The sequence below is a fragment of the Dermacentor albipictus genome, chromosome 1, assembly GCF_038994185.2.
Source record: "Dermacentor albipictus isolate Rhodes 1998 colony chromosome 1, USDA_Dalb.pri_finalv2, whole genome shotgun sequence".
NCBI classification, from domain to species: domain Eukaryota; kingdom Metazoa; phylum Arthropoda; class Arachnida; order Ixodida; family Ixodidae; genus Dermacentor; species Dermacentor albipictus.
This window is the reverse complement of record NC_091821.1, coordinates 44,161,129-44,177,071: the sequence shown is the minus strand read 5'-3', so window position 1 is coordinate 44,177,071 and position 15,943 is coordinate 44,161,129. Positions and strand designations below refer to the sequence as shown.

Genomic DNA, 15,943 nt, shown 5'->3' with positions numbered 1-15,943 from the left:
CGGACTCCGCCCCGTACCTCCAGCTTGCGAAGGTGAACCGCGAAACGCTGAACACGACGATAAGGAAAGCAGTCAAACTCGCCATGGGCATCCCAGTCTACTCGTCAACGCAGAAGCTGCTGGAAATGGGTGCCCACAACACGGTGGAAGAGCTGGTGGAAGCACACCTATCCCACGAGAAAGTAAGGCTGAGCCAGACAGAGCACGGTCGGGCCGTCCTACGCAGGATAGGATGGCAAATTGAACAGCAACCGACAACGGAGCCGCTCCCCACAACGTGGAGAGACATTATTAAGACCAAGCCCCTCCTCCGGAACATGCAGCCGGGGAGGAACGACGAGAGACGCTCTGCGCAGGCCAAGGCACTGGCTCGACAGCTGGAAGAGGACCCCGAGGTTCTCTACGCGGACGCCTCGCTTCCCAAGCACGGAACCAGAGCAACGGCGGTCGTCACCACCATCGATAAACTGGTCACAGGCACGTCGATACAAACGACGAATACAGCCGAAGCAGAAGAAGTGGCCGTGGCCCTCGCACTCGCACAACCGGGAGTGAGGACCACGGTCACAGATTTCCAGACCGCCTATGCAAGCTACCGCAACGGGAAGATCTTTCCCGCGGCACTAGCGATCCTCACCAAATGCAAATCACCGGGACGGGCCGTTGAGCTCGTGTGGGTCCCGGCTCACTCGCAAGTGGAAGGCAACGCACTCGCCGACCATTATGCCCGAGAACTGTCAATCCGGGCCGAGGACGAGCCAGAGCTACCGCACCCCGTGACAAGTTACAAAGAAATCACGCAAATGTACTGAAGCGGCAGATGTAGGCTTCCCCGTCCGCATCCGCAACTCATTCAAATGCAGCAAACGATCGTGCGACGCACGCAAGCGGGGTCGCTAGCGCATCCCGTGCTCTTGCACAAGATGCTCCCAACAGAGCATGACACTTCAAGCCCTTTTTGCAGACGGTCAAAAGGCACTCTAGCACACATCCTTGCAGAGTGCACTAAGCTCAAGAACCCCCAACCCTCCCCAGCCCCAACCCCCCGAGCGATAGGAGACGTTGTCCAGCCCCGACCTACCGACCCAGCTCGCGCTGGCGGCTAGGGGCCAGGAACTGCTGGACGCATATGGGACCTGAGAAAAAGGACCTGAGTGCGCGCTGGCATCTGGTGCCAGCGCGCACCAACCGTCACTAAGGGCTCAGTACAAAAGTTGATTCTCTCTCTCTCTCTTCACTCCAATCCAGACTTTTCTCGTCTGTGTACGAGTTGATGCTTGATATAAACTTTGCCCAACACTCTCGTCTTGCTTGTCGGCGCGTTCTCCTTGCCTGGAATTTGACATGCTTAAATTTTTCCAGGCTTTGTGCTGCTGGCGAATCGCGAAGCAGCGCCCACGCTTTGTTCTGGTTACTCCTTGCTTGCCTACATGTATCGTTCCACCAGGGAACACGCCGCTTGGAACCCATGCCGCTCGCTTGAGTAATACATTTACAGGCGGCATCAAGTATAAAAGCTGTAAAATATGTAACATCATCTATGGTTATACCGGACAGCTCAGTCCACGTCATGTGCGTAAGAGTTCGGTACCGATCCCAATCGGCTGAGTCAACCTTCCGCCGAGGGACCTGCGGGGAAGTTGATCTTGTTTCGGCGTACTTAGGATTATTGGGAAGTGGTCACTCTCATACGTGTTATTAAACACATTCCATTTAAAATAGGGTAAAGGCGTCGGCGATAAACTGCGAAGGTTTATGGCAGAGTATGACTTGTTAGCCATGTTAAAATACGTGGGCTCCGTATTCAAGAGAGATGCTCCAGAGGAAATGATCAGCTGTTCAATAACACGACCTCACGCATCACAGCGTGCATCGCCCAACAAACTACTGTGTGCATTAAAATCACCAAGAATCAGATAAGGCTCTGGGAGCTCATCTGTTAATGATTGTATAGTCGCGCCTGTGAAGCTGATAATGTGGTGGTATAAACAAGGAGCAGATGGTAATGAGTTTATTTAAAAGTACGGCTCGAACGGGACCAGTGCCTCAAGGGCCGTTTGGAGCGTCAAATGCCGACACTTTTATCAGCAATGATAGCTACACCGCCAGATGATGCGACAGCATCCTCGCGGTCTTTCCGGAAAGTCATGTATTGTAGGAGCAAGTTGGTGTGCTTGGAAGTTAGGTGTGTTTCTTGCGCACACAGCACTTTAGGAATTTCTTGGACGTCATCTAGGTTCCTTAATAGTCCACAGTATGATGTCGTCCATCTTGGAAAAAAAATTATGCTGTCTCAAAAGGGAGGAGAGTGACTTACTTTACAGAGCCTTTGTTAGGCCTTGTAATTGGTTTTTTTTTTTTTTGAGCAGTCAAGAGAACCTCGCCGCTCCTTCGACGCTGCGTGCGTCGTTTCGCTTGGACTGGTGTCCATGGCCTCTTGCGAGGCACTGGACACCCGCTCCAGAGGAGCGATGTGTGCGTCGCGTAGACTTCATCTCAAGCGACGAAGTCTTCGTCCCCACCGGGCCGGAGGTTTACAGGGCCCCTGTGGCCTCTACGGTGCCCTGGCTGCTGCTGGATCTTGAAGAGGCCACTGGTGTGGACACTAAGAGATGGCAGGGCAGTGTTGACCGCTCCCACCGTAGGGGCGGGTGGCGTTAGCCTGGACACGCCAGGCGTGGTCCGGGCTACCGCAGAGGCCGTTGTGGCGCCGCCCCCCGTTGCACCACTTCATCGAAAGATGTTTTCAATGAGAATAACGAGGAGATTCGTTGTCGTGCTTCACGGAATGTTATATTCTCCTTAAGTTTTACAGTAATTATTTCCTTTTCTTTCTTTCAGGCTGGACAAGCTCTGGAGTATGCAGGGTGACTGCCGTAGCAGTTCGTACAATGTATCTCATTATTGCAGTCGTCAGCAGAGTGACCGGTTGAGCCGCACTTTGCGCACATAAGCTGCCCTCGGCAGCTCTGGGATGCGTGACCAAATCTCTGACATCAAATCAAATTCAAATCAAAGTTTTATTTCATCTCTCAACAAAGAGAAAGGGGGTAGCGGGAAAAGGCTGCATTACTGCAGCTTGACTAAGCCCGGCCCCCTATGGTACAATTCGACAGTGTGCAGCAGTAGTATAGGTACGTAACATACGTCAAGGCAAGATGTGAAGCAACGTCGCGGGTTCGGAATGAAAGGTCGAACATGACGTTTTACATAGCCGGTTTCAAGTCCCGGGTAAAATAGTCGAGCTGAAAGTGAGTATCAAATGCTTTGTTAGGATTTCGTTGTCAATCCGTCTGATTTTGATGTGCTGCACATGGATTACGCCTTGGTCCTTTCATCCATCCAGAAGTTATTCATTCAATGTCATTAGGTTTTCATCTGATACTACGCCTTTCACTGTGTTCATAGTTCGATGTGCGCTCACAGAAACAGGGATGTTACCAAAGACTACGAGGTGTGCGAGTCTGTTGTGTTGTTCCTTGACTTTTAGTTCGAGGAATGAATCCCCATTTGCCATCTTTGCTACCTTATAACCAGTTCCAATGGTCTCTTTTAGGCACTTGCATGGCCACAAGAAATGGTGAAATTGCTCTTGCTTTTGTCGATGATTGTTCACAGTGAAGGACGTAGAATTTCGGGAAAGTTTCTTTGTTTTTGGGCAAGAATAGCGAGGTTGCATCGGTGCGTATCCTTTTCGAGGCACGATCGGTTGAAAAACGGTCCGAGGATCCCATAGAAAAGAGTGATTTGTTCGGCAACGGCGTCTGTCACCCACCACGGACTTGGCAGAACTTGTGAACAAGTCTGCACAGCGCCAGCAGTATGCCGTTACTATAACCCAATATGGTATACACAAGGTAGGACAGCCACACCAGGTTAACCCTTGCCGCCAGAAAAAATCGAAGTGAATGGAAAATATGAGAGGACAGGAAAGACTAAAAGTGGAAGAGAAAGACGAAGATGAGGGTAGAGAGACAGGAAAAGGCGACTGCCGATTTCCCCCAAGTGGGTCAATCTGAAGGTACCGTCTGTGTGAAGCAGAGGCCAAAGAGTAGTGTTGCCTCGGCCGGGGGGGCCTTAAAGGTCCGAACACCCGGCATCGGCTCAACCCCCAGGATCATCACTTGCCTTGTCCAAAAAAGAAAAAAAATGTACTTACAGAACAGTCTGCCACATTTTGACTAGCATGTGCCCTTACTGTTTTAACCTTGTGTGCGCATGCACCACCGAAATGTATAACGGTACCTTCGCTCGCAATAAAAACCTCAGTTGATGTTTAGCGCTCGTCCTGTCGTCTTCTCTGTGTGTGTCCCTGCTATTTTGCGCTAGTCTTTAATACGAAATAGATGCGCACTCGCACGCCGCTACTCAAGCGCCTAAAAGCAACCATTGAAAGATATACGGCTGCATTCTCTTATCGCCGCATCGTACAAGGCTCCGCAACGCTTATCAATGCGTCAGCGGCGTGTTCTCTTGATGCCGCGACCATCACATAGTATGAAGCCCTGTATCGAGCTGCTGCTGCCGCTAGTGAAGCTGTGTATCCGAGGCTATTCGCTTGGGAGCGCTTCAGTAGCGGCGCGCGAGCGCCTATCTATTCCGTATTTTGAAGTTTCGCGCGCTTTTGTTTTTTCTCGGAAAAGCCAACGAGGCAAACCTAAGCACTAAAATGCTTGATTCGGAGGTTGAGGTGCCCAACAACTTTGGAATTGATATGTTTGCGATTCAAGCAATAATTAAGAACTTCAACAATTAAAAGTAATTAATACTTCGCGATGAAAAAAATACTGGCCGTAAGTGCATACGACTACGGCTACTATGCAGTCGGTACGATTTCTCTAGAGCTCTTGGGTATTTTTAAAATCTTGGTCCAAGTTAGCTGGGACACCCTGTATATAATTGGCTGAGATGCCAGTATCTTACAGCTGTTTAATGAGGTACTCACTGGATTTACGCATTAAAGATGATGTTGGTGTGCTCCCAATTGTCTGTCTATGTAGCCACTTTATTTTGGCACGCAACCATTCACATAGTTTTCTACCTTAATTCACTTTCCTTCGTAAAAGTACAAAAAAAGCGTCATATTTATTCCTTCTGAAACAATCCCATTTAGAGTAAATTATTTGCTGGCTCATCTGTGTAGTTTTCTGTCCCCCATTATGTAGGTACTTACAACACGTCTTGTGTGTGTTATGCTTGTGTAAATTTAAGTTTATTGCAATCACCCCATTATAGTTTCCGACTATTATTTATTATACCGGTGTCACACGACCAGTTTCGATCGCTATCAAGCCCGATCCGGATCGAAATTCTGGACTGCGATTGGCTCCCTCGCGCAGCTTGCGCAAAAGACTCAATCGCGACCGAGAAATTCAAACCGAATCGGGCTTTACAGCGATTAAAAGTCCGCCGTGTGACACCCGTATTACTTGTATTTTGCAGTTTCTTCCCGTTTTCATGTATCTGCCACTTACAATCTTGGTGCAATAAATTCTTTTCTACTATTTTCGTGTTCTTGGCTGTACAGAAAGCTGATTGATATTGAAGGAACATGACAAATTTATTTACGATACTCCGTTTGGCGTCAATTATTACAAGTACAATATCACAAATGATAAAGTTCTACTTCCTCATTAACAGTTGACTTGATTGTTGCACTAAATAACAGCTTGAAACATACCGAATATGAATTTAAATAAAGCTATCATTAAGTGAAACAGCTTTGTGCGCTCGTCTTCACAACATATAAACAGCGGCGCAAGCGCTTACATGATATCACTATGCAAGCAACGTTACTGGTCAAAAACAAAAATTAAAACAAACGAAAATGAAATTACGGCTTTAGAAGAGTTAACTGCTGGGCTAGTTGGTGATCTTGCATACTGAAAAGATTTTGCGCCAAAAACACACACACACACACACAAGAAAGACGACGACACCACGGAGACGACGACACCCCGGGCACCCGTGGTGTCGTCGTCTTTCTTGTGTGTGTTCTTTTTTGGTGCAAAATGTTTTCACTATGAAATTACGGCCTCCGAGATTCGGCGGCGTGCGGCGGCCGTCGTGGACGCTGGTGAGTTTCGCCAATTCCGCTAGGTGCGCTGATAGCAAAAGTCCGCCAGTATCTCGGTACATAGGTTAGGAGCCACCCTACCTAGGTAGTGGTGGTGGTGGTGAAAAACGTTTATTTGCTCTATTTACATATGGAGTTAGCGGTTCTTCAGACGGCTTCTTCCATCTTGATTTGCAGGGTTGGTGCCCCTAGTCCAGGGCCCCACTGAGGGTAGCTGCCGTGCGAGCACGCCTTACTAGCCCTTGCTGGACTTTCAGGATGTCGCTGGAAAGCATCCTCTCCCACATTTCCGCACTCGGGTTTTCTATTATGGTTATTTCTTTTGCGTTTTGGCAGGCCCACGTGATATGATATAGCGTGGGCTTGTCCCCGCACCAGGGGCATGTGTTCTCATATTGGGTAGGGTAAATTTTGTTTAGAATGTATAAGTTCGGGTATGTGCCCGTTTGTAGTTGCCGCCAGATTACGGCTTCTTCTCTGTTGAGTTGTTTGTCTGGTGCCGGGTATCTCATTCTGGCGCCCCTGAAGTAGTTTAGCGTGTCAGCGTATGTTTGGCCTGCCGGTTCTGGGTCCTCTATGGCGGCAGTGTTCTTGGACGCCCGGTTTGTTGCGTACCCTCGAGCTATCCTATCTGCCTCCAGATTTCCCTCGACACTCGTGTGTCCCGGTATCCAAACTATCGCGTGTTTGCTTTGCTTGTCTGTGGGTCGGCCGTTAGAGCGGAGAATGTTCAGCGCTTTGCGGCTGATCCTGCCATTCATGTATTTCCGGCATGCTGTTTACGAGTCTGTTAGAATCGTTAGGGATTTGCCTAGTCGATAGCCCTCCACTGCCGCTAGAGCTACGGCCGCTTCCTCGGCTTCAACTACCGTGCAGTTCCGTATTGACGCGCTGGTGATTTCCCTGAAGTCCGGGCCAATCACCGTCGCCACTTTATGCTTATGGCCTTCTCCTTTGCCGGCGTATGTTGCGGCGTCAACATACACCGTTTCGTTCCGGATGGCCAGTGTCCTTTGCACGTACTCTGCCCTCGCCTCCCTGCGTGCCTGGTGCAGGTTCGGGCCCATATTTCTGGGTATTGGTGCTACCCTGATGGTACTGCGGTACTCGTCCGGTATCGTCATGTTATCTTGTACTTCGTAGGGTTGATTCGCCGCCGTACCTGACTAGAAGTCTTCTACCGGTTTCAGTTTGCTGTAGTCTTTGGAATTGTGCGATCCTTTGGGCTTCTTGCAGTTTCTCAAAGCTGTTGTGCAGCCCTAGGGCTAGCAGCTTCTCGGTCGACGCTGTTTGGGGTATTTGAAGCGCCGTCTTGAGTGCTTTCCTTAGGATGGTATCGATTTGCTGGATTTCGCTTTTGACGCAGTTGTAGTACGGTAGGCTGTACACCACTCTGCTGACTACTAGGCTTTTTATCAGCTTGAGTGTATCAGCCTCCTTCATGCCATATCCTAATGCCATATCCATATCCATGCCATATGCCTAATGTCCTACCTAGGTAGGACATTAGGCGGTATAACAGCAAGAGCTTGGTGGCGCAACCCACCGCCCCGTTCCAAAGGGCACGCTCATAACATCCATCCATCCACCCGCGAAGTCCGCCGCAGGGAGTTTTGGTTTACGCATGGGTTTACGTTTACTATGCCAGCACGAAGGGAGCCTTGTAGAACGTAGGCATCTCCTTGACGCGTGTAGATCGCCTCGGAACCGCGGCATGTTGTTGCTCCGGTGTCATCTGAGCTGCGTTTTCCTTCGAGTCGAAGACTATTTCCCACGCCAGGTTTGGGGATGCTTCCATGTCTGCCGCTAGATCGCCTCGGTGATACTTTAGCTGATTCAGGTGTCGCCTAAAGGTGGCTGTGCCACAATTCACGAGCCATGATCGGCGACACAGTTTTTAGTTCTTGGGCAGCTGTTGGTTTTTGTCAGTTGTTTTATCTGTTGGCACGAGGAGATCAATAAGCGCCCGTAGCTCACGGTCAAACATAGCTCTAGCTGGTGTAACTCCAGTTGTTTGATGGACCGTACTATGCTGCCGAAATAAGAATCGCGAAACTCAAAGGGACCCTGGTGTTTGTCGGGCCAGTGCTTTCTTCAGTTCACCAACATATCTTTCAGTTTGGTCGTTGGTTGCAGGGTGATAAGGTACAGAGGTGACGGCTGATTCCGTTGTTCCTGTATAATTCTTAAATTTCCGCAGTAATAAATGCTGTCCCGTTAACTGACACTACCTTGCGAGTTATGCCAAATTTCGCAAAAAGTGATTGCATCTCACAAGCGACTGCTGACGGGGAGCCTGCGTTGTCAATTCGGAAAAGAGAAGGATGGAACTTGCCCGCTCATTGCATCACATGTAAAGAATGCAAGCAACATTACGATTCTAGGCAGGAGCGAGAACAAAATAGCCCGTGAGCTTGTAGAGGCTTTTTACATCGAGGAAAAGGGGCGATGACTGCGTGACACTTATATGTTACCTTGTATTATGCGGAAAACAATTTTTTTCGCAGCTTTTGACTTGAAGCAGGCTTGACTTGCTATCTCCCACTCCTCCAATTTTTGGCACATGTGGACACTACCTACATATATGCAGCTTCGAAACGAATAAAACCAGTTGGTAGTTTGCTCTCTTTCCGTATACTTCGTTTTTTTCCCGTGTTCGTACTTTTGTACGCTCAACTCTTCCTAACATAGAGAGGATACGTGTTTTGAAATTGGTGCCGGCAAGCATTCTTCAGCACTTGTATATCGACATTAGCGCTTAAAGAAGAACGAACGGTAGCGTACACAAGCCTGCGCGAAGCTTCTACAATTTCGCGAATATGTGGTGGAGGTCCAAGATAGCCGCCATGTCAGCTTGTTGATTGGCTTAAGGAGTATCACGTGCAAGTGTCACATGAAGGACCGCATCGTAAATGTCAATATGACGTTGCTTGATGATGCACTGGGCGGCCATTGTAGAGATATTCCGCGATAATTTGTGGTGCGACGAGCCACGCGAATTATGCTAATGAGCGGCTATATGCAATTACGGCCGAGAGGCATGCCTATTGACCCATTTTCCCCGTCGTTTGGCGTCACTATAGATTTTGTTCCTAACGCGTACTCATAGCATTTGCATAGCAACAGAACTGCTTGTTGGACTAGCTAGTTAATGCTTGCTAAAAGACATGTTTTTTGCCGCAATTGAACACTCACAAAAGGAAGACACAAAGACAACACGGGCCGTGTTGTCTTTTTGCGTCTTCCTTTTGTGAGTGTTCAATTGCGGCAAAAAGACATGTCATTTGCATAGCGCTCGCGTGGTGCTGGCCTTTGTGTTTTGGGCCATCATTAAAAAAAGCGCGTTTATTTGAATATTGGTTGAGCATTAAGAACATTTTGCGACTTTTTGCACTTTTTACTGTTGCGTTCGTATTGGCATCAAGATTAACACTGTAATATCCAATGTATTATATATGCTACGCTGAGTTTGATGCCTCAAAATGCGCTTGAATCGCCCATGCGCACGCAACGATATCGGTGACATTCGGCCGCTTCTAAGCCAGCCGAGTCAGGTTGAGTCACTTGCGTTTCACGAAATAGCGATAACGTGGCGTCAGATAGAACTTAAGTATGCGGTGAAGCCCCGCCCACGCCTTCATGTAGTGGTAGTTAACGTGTGCACCATCAATTGAAATGGTGGGCCGACAATGCCGGCGTTGTGTGCAGCCTACGGTAGCATGAAAACCAGCGGCCGCGACGATGTTTCCTTCCATTACTTCCCGCAAGACTTGAAACTTTCAGCCAAGTGGGAGGCTGCTGTAAAGCGAAAGAATTTTAAGCGCTCAAGAAAAACACTGCTGTGCTCTAACCACTTCCGTGACGACGATTGCTACCAGAGTTTATCAATAATGCGTGCTTTGGGTTTTCCTTCGTGTTAGCACGCTGAACGGAAGGTGCATGTTTATCTCCCACCTCTGACGCACGTTTCGTCACCAAGCGCCGCGAATTTTCTATTCGCACGTGTGTTGTGAAACAGCCTGCATACAGCTACCATAACGCAGTGCAAGTGTAAAGTTTGCACGTGTTGGAAAGCCGGCTCACGCCAGCACGCTGCGCTCCCCCTTCTCTCGCGCTCATAAAGAAACCGACCATCTCACGTAGCCGACGGAATTCGCCGGTTACGAGTAGCGTGCGGATGACGCGCTGATGAAGGTTATACACCGCACGTGCTACAAGAGGCGGTAAACTTTTCCCGCAATTAAACCGTCTGTGTAGATTGCCGACAGCTTTGGGGCAGCGCACAAATGCCGAAGATCGCATCACCGCTTACGTTCTACGAGGAGGTATGCAGGAACATAACAGTACAGTTGTTTGCCCGGAAACGAACTCACTGGATCGCTGAGTGCAGCTTACCAAAAACATACAAAAGAACATTTCCAACACGAGGATATGCTAACACTGCGCCTTCGCTTGCGTCGAAAATTAAGCACTGCTTGCACCAGCATGTTTTGCTTCCTGGAGAGGCTGGCTCTTCGCAATCGGCTCGTACATGTAGGGAGTAAAGTATAAACCCCATACAAGCGATCTTGCACGCGACAGCGACAAGCGAGGCGATGGAGATGGCTTTCGGGTTCACTGGTCGCTGTTAGGATCGACCTGCAGCTATTTCAGCCCGCTGCACGTGTTCCGATCCAACCGGGACGGTGGCGCACTTCAGAGAACTGCGGATAACCGGCAGCCACGTGGCGAGGGGTCAGCTCAGGGGAGTTCTCGAGGGGAGGTAATTGGCGGAACCTCCCCATGCGCTTTTCGAGACACCAGACAATGTGCTACCCGGGAACGCCACCCGGGACGGCTCCGAGTTCGACGAAGCAGGCTTTGTGCGCAACACGACAACGCCGCCCTATTCTGCTATGAGTGGGGGAGTTGCCGCGGGAACGCCGACGAGGGCTCCTTCCCACGCGCCGTCCAAGACGCAAGACAATGTGCCACCCGGGCACGCTACCCAGGGCGGCTCAGAGTTCTACGAAGCCCCTCTGACGTCGGCTCCAGACCATTGCACCTATGTGTGTGCGTGAGCCCTCCTCCAAGTCGATAGCCCACCTCCTCCAAAAGGGGCGGGTCATCTACAATGACGTCGAACTATGACGTCAAGTGGAGTGCTTATAAGCAGCGATTGTCGGCTGCTTGAGTGTGCTCGTTGTCGTGCTCGAAATGTACTCGTGAGCTGTGTGCTCGTAAGCCGTTTGCTGTATACTCGTCTTGCGGGCTCCATTTGGGAGTCACGCTAGACTGTCGATGTATCTCATGTTCAACTGTAAATATATAACATGTAAATAAATCCTGCTCTCGTAAGTCCCGACGAAGTCAAGCTCCTTCCTACAGCTACGACTGCCAAATCTTACATCTGAATGGCAGCGGTGAGATCGGCCTACAGCTCGTAGATCGTCCGACAACTCTAACAAATTGTGGCAGCGGCGAGATCGTCCGACGAATCTTACATCGCCTACAAGCCGAACTCCATGCGAGCGACTGCTTTTAGCGACGACTTCCTGGTATGAGGGCAGCAATATATGCGCCGAAACTAGCTTGACGCGTGCTTGATTAATTTAAGTTGATGTATTTTACTGTAAAAAGGAGCACAAAATATTTCTGACAGTCTTGCACTAGGTTCTTATTCTTGCACGTGCAAAATTTAATAGTTTGCTCGTTCCGTGCGACAGACAGTATTATTTGAGTTATGTACATCCAGTTCCGGCTTCGCACTATTGGCTAGTCGCTCATAGCACTTCCGGGCGACGAGTTCTAGATTTCTAGAAACGAGGATCGAGCGACAACACCGAGCGATCTGTTCAAGCGACGGCCCGTTTTGTCTCTCGAAGCCATCGCCCGTCACCGTCGCGCGCAATATCGCTCTCGTGGAGTGTGGACTTAAGAGGAAGCTTTAGCTCGGGCCCAACTCCGACGCGGCCTATTCAAATACATGTAAAAACGCAAAAACGTTTTTCTGAGATAACTCCTGGACCGATTTTAATGAAATTTGTTGCATTTGAGAGAAAAAGTTAAATTCTAGTGACTGTTGGAAGTGGAATGTTGATTTAGGGCTTGAATTTTGGTAAAAGGATTTTCAAACATTCAGACGTTTGAAAAAAATAGAAGCACGAAGTTTACAAACTAATAGCTCTGCATCAAGAACAGATATCGCGATTCTGTAAACGGCATCCATTAGACCATTCAAAGTGGACACATTTGTTGTGTCAATTTACATCTTACGTGAATTTGTTACGTTGTTTACGAGGGTTCTGCAAAACTTGTAATTACACATTTCCCCATTTTTTGAGGTTCATGTGTAACATATCAATTTTGTCCGCTTTAGATGTGCTATCAGGTACAATTCACAGAATTGCCATATCATTTTTTCTTGCTGAGTTACGGAGTTGTAAACTTGATAGTTTCGTTTTCTGAAAATTTGCGATTTTTGCCAGATTTTTACAAAAATTGACGACCTAAATCGAAAATTCGAAACCAACAGTCACTAGATTTTAAGTTTTTATTTTAAATGCAGCAAACCCCGTCAAATTTGGTGCAGTGGTTGCCTAGAAAAACGAATTCTCCTTTTACATGTATTTAGATAGGAGCACCCGAGCTAAAGCTTCCTCTTAACGCCGAACTCGTCAGAGAAACGCAAGCTCTCGAAATGTTTCATGACCGTCTCAGCAAAACAGCACCAAACTACCTTGAACCGTGCTTCGTGTGTAGCGGCAGCAGTCGGTCCGGACGAACACCATTGTTGTCGTCACGAGGCGCCCGACCAATCACAGGCGGAAACGAGGCGCGCGAGCTGGGCGTGTCTGCTGCTGCACTTTTCGTCGAAATAAAATATGTTTGCGCTTTCTTACGCTCAATTTCGATGCGATATACGAATTCAGAGGGTTGAAAACCGCGACGTACTGCTCTTCACCAATTTTTTCTGGAAAGGCTTTCGAGTTCCCTTTAAAGAAAATGGCGAATTTGAATAACTTACAGCATAGTCAAACAAAAATAAAAAGCTGAGCATGGTGGCAACTGCCATCCCCCCGTTTCGAAGGGGACGCTCCTACCTTCCATCCATCAATCCAGTCTAGTGACGTTCATGCTGAACCTGTGCCTGTTCACAATGTACTAGAATAGGGCTGTAGCCTGTTGCTGTGCCCGGACTAGATTGAACTACACAGCAGAACACTTACTACACTAACTACATCTAAAATTGGACAGATCATTATTCCTCTGATAAGCTGTAAGTAGATGGGGAAAAAAGCAGCTTAGTTGTCGAAAAGTCCTCAAGCCAACTAATGAGGAAAAAAATCAAACTCTCCACCACATGGTACTCTTGGCCACGGTCCCACATTTGCACTACAGGCATGAAAAACCGCTCTTCACTGTATATTAACAGACTTCGCCCGAAACGCTGTAACTTCAGAAATCGTTATACTGAGGGCGACGCTGTTAGGTGAAGTTATTGTTTAAAGGGGTCCGTGTATGCGACCAACATATCACGCACTTTAATTCTTTGAAGCCCGGACTGAAGCACAATTAGGCTACTGGACGCGCGTCGATGCACACACAAAAATTTAGCCAGCATGAGAATATATTCAAGGCACACATTGATCCATAAGCTGCATTGCAGCTGTTCCATGAAGTGTTCGCTCGACTACAAGTGAGCAGTCAGCTCATTTGGACAGTCCCAGCTGCCACTACATATTTTAACACCGATACCATTTGAAGCACATGACTGCCAAACACACACACAAATTTGGCCAGCATGAGAATATACACAAGACACTTACTCATTCATCCATAAGCTGCATTTCACGTGTTCCATGAAGTGTTCGTTGGACTGCAAGTGAGCAGACAGCTCATTTGGACAATCCCAGCTGCGACTACATATTTTGCACACTGATGCCATTTGAAGCATACGCCTGCCAAATAAAATAAAAAAGTGGGGGGTACCGATCAAAAGTGCACACGACAGGTAAGTATGAAATTCAACGCTGCAGTCTCGAAATTCAAAAACGAAACTAAGCCCACCTTTAATTAAAAGCCACCTTTCATAGGTGACAAAACAACCCGTAAGCACAAGCAATGGCTGTATTAAGAGACAAATACTTTTCGAGGCAGTGCATTTTCACGCGTTTACAGCTCAGTTAAGTCAATCTCAGAAGTACTGGCATACGTACTGCGGTGACTCAAGTGCACAAAAACAAAAGCCAGAGGTATACGAACCAGAATATCTTGGCAGCCGGTAGAATAGTGCAGTAATAATGCTAAAACTCTGCTGCGTTCCCAGACGCCGCGAACAACACAGCGGTATAGTTTTTGGATCGCCCTGCGTCTGCTGTGGCCTACTAGCAGGAAGCGGGGAGGTGTTTTGACAGTTGCACGTGGACGTGGTCACATGGATCATATGGGAACTTCCAACCATATCAGTCGCGATCATTCTTTTTAAAAGTCAGCACATCAACTGAACGAAATTTTGTGGCTGCACGTTATCGCGCTAGCTTTATTTTGTTAACAAATTCGCATACGCGGCAAATTCTGACACATAATTGCTGAATCTGGTTAATTTTTTTGCTCACAGGTGACGCGCTCGTTTGCAAGCTTTCCTAGCAGTTAATGGCGCAACCCACCGCCCCGTTCCAAAGGGGACGCTCATAACATCCATCCAACCATCCATTCAGTTTTGATTTGGATCGCAGTTTGGAACCAGCGTGTGATGAAAGCGCACCGGCTCTGCACACCCTACGTCTGAATATGTCTGTGCCAGTGAAAGAAAACATGTGCTGTCCGTGTTACTGCTCAAGGCGCAAAGAAGTACATGTACAGTCGAGCGCGATTTGAAGGTTATCGCGCGAGCGTCGACCAGGAACGCGAACGGCGCCATGGCCCAGAATTCTCTGCCGAGGCGAGGGAGGTATCAGGCCTGCTTCCCTCACTCTTTTTGCTGTTCCTTCAGCAGCCGTCACTCCCTGCTGGGCTATCAGTTTCTTTTTCTTTTTTTTTTTGGTTCTGCGAACAGGCAGCGATCGCAGTGCGCACGACGTATTCTTCGGTATTATCTGAAATTTGACGTTACGAAGCTGTATCTAGCCTATGTAACGTCATTGCTGCTGAGCCAGGAAGAATGGGTGACCAAGAACATTAGCTTAAGCCCGCGAAGATACGATGTAATCAACACGATAACGCTTACCCCCCCTTTCCGCTCCTACGACCGGGTCGCAGGAACGGCGGCCGTCTGCATATATATGCTTGTCCGCGCACTGTTTCGCTTTCGCCGCGTACGCGTTTTCGCACCGTGCCATGAGCTTTAGGCCGCAGAATATGAACATTTGACAGTATACAAGCAACTATTGTTGCGTGGGCGCTATCAGAGCTGTTCAAAAATAATTTCATTGTAGAGACTTCGACGCTTAGTTGCGTATACGTCCGGCACTGCGGCACCGAGCAGTAGCGTACCATATTGCGCGCCTTCAAAGGCAGCCGCTACCTATTGTAGTGCTTTCAAGCGTTGTAAAGGAGACACTCGAAGCGGGAAAATCTCGCCACTAAATGAGAACCGCAGCGTACGAAGGAATTTAAACTCTCGTTTTCAGCTCGCTTCGGCGCTCCCGAAGCAGCCGACGCGGCCGCTATGTCCACGTGATCCCTAATAACACGTCACGCCGACGGTGGCGCCAGCCTTTCCAGTGGTGGAGCTCGAGTTCAATATTCAAGAAGCAAAAGCAGCAAAAGCCCCCAGAGATTTTCACTTTTTCACTCTTGCGCCTGCTCTTGCTCGCGCCTGCGCACAAACGGCTAGCAATCCCTCCAATGAACGTCTCATCTCGGTGGTGTTGCATCTCCGTAAGT

At 48.5% G+C, this 15,943-nt stretch overlaps 1 protein-coding gene across 1 annotated transcript in view; it reads right to left on the bottom strand.

The window, feature by feature from the left end:
* Window positions 1-14,522, bottom strand: part of LOC135906278 (putative helicase MOV-10) — a 57,410-nt gene extending 42,888 nt beyond the window's left edge. Inside the window, exons 1-2 of the mRNA XM_065437602.2 lie at window positions 14,321-14,522; window positions 13,885-14,016 (exon numbers count right to left, since the gene is read on the bottom strand). Coding sequence (XP_065293674.1) covers window positions 13,885-14,012 — 128 coding nt within the window. The 5' untranslated portion in view covers window positions 14,013-14,016; window positions 14,321-14,522. The remainder of the gene's footprint in view (window positions 1-13,884; window positions 14,017-14,320) is intronic.
* Window positions 14,523-15,943: the final 1,421 nt, after the last annotated feature.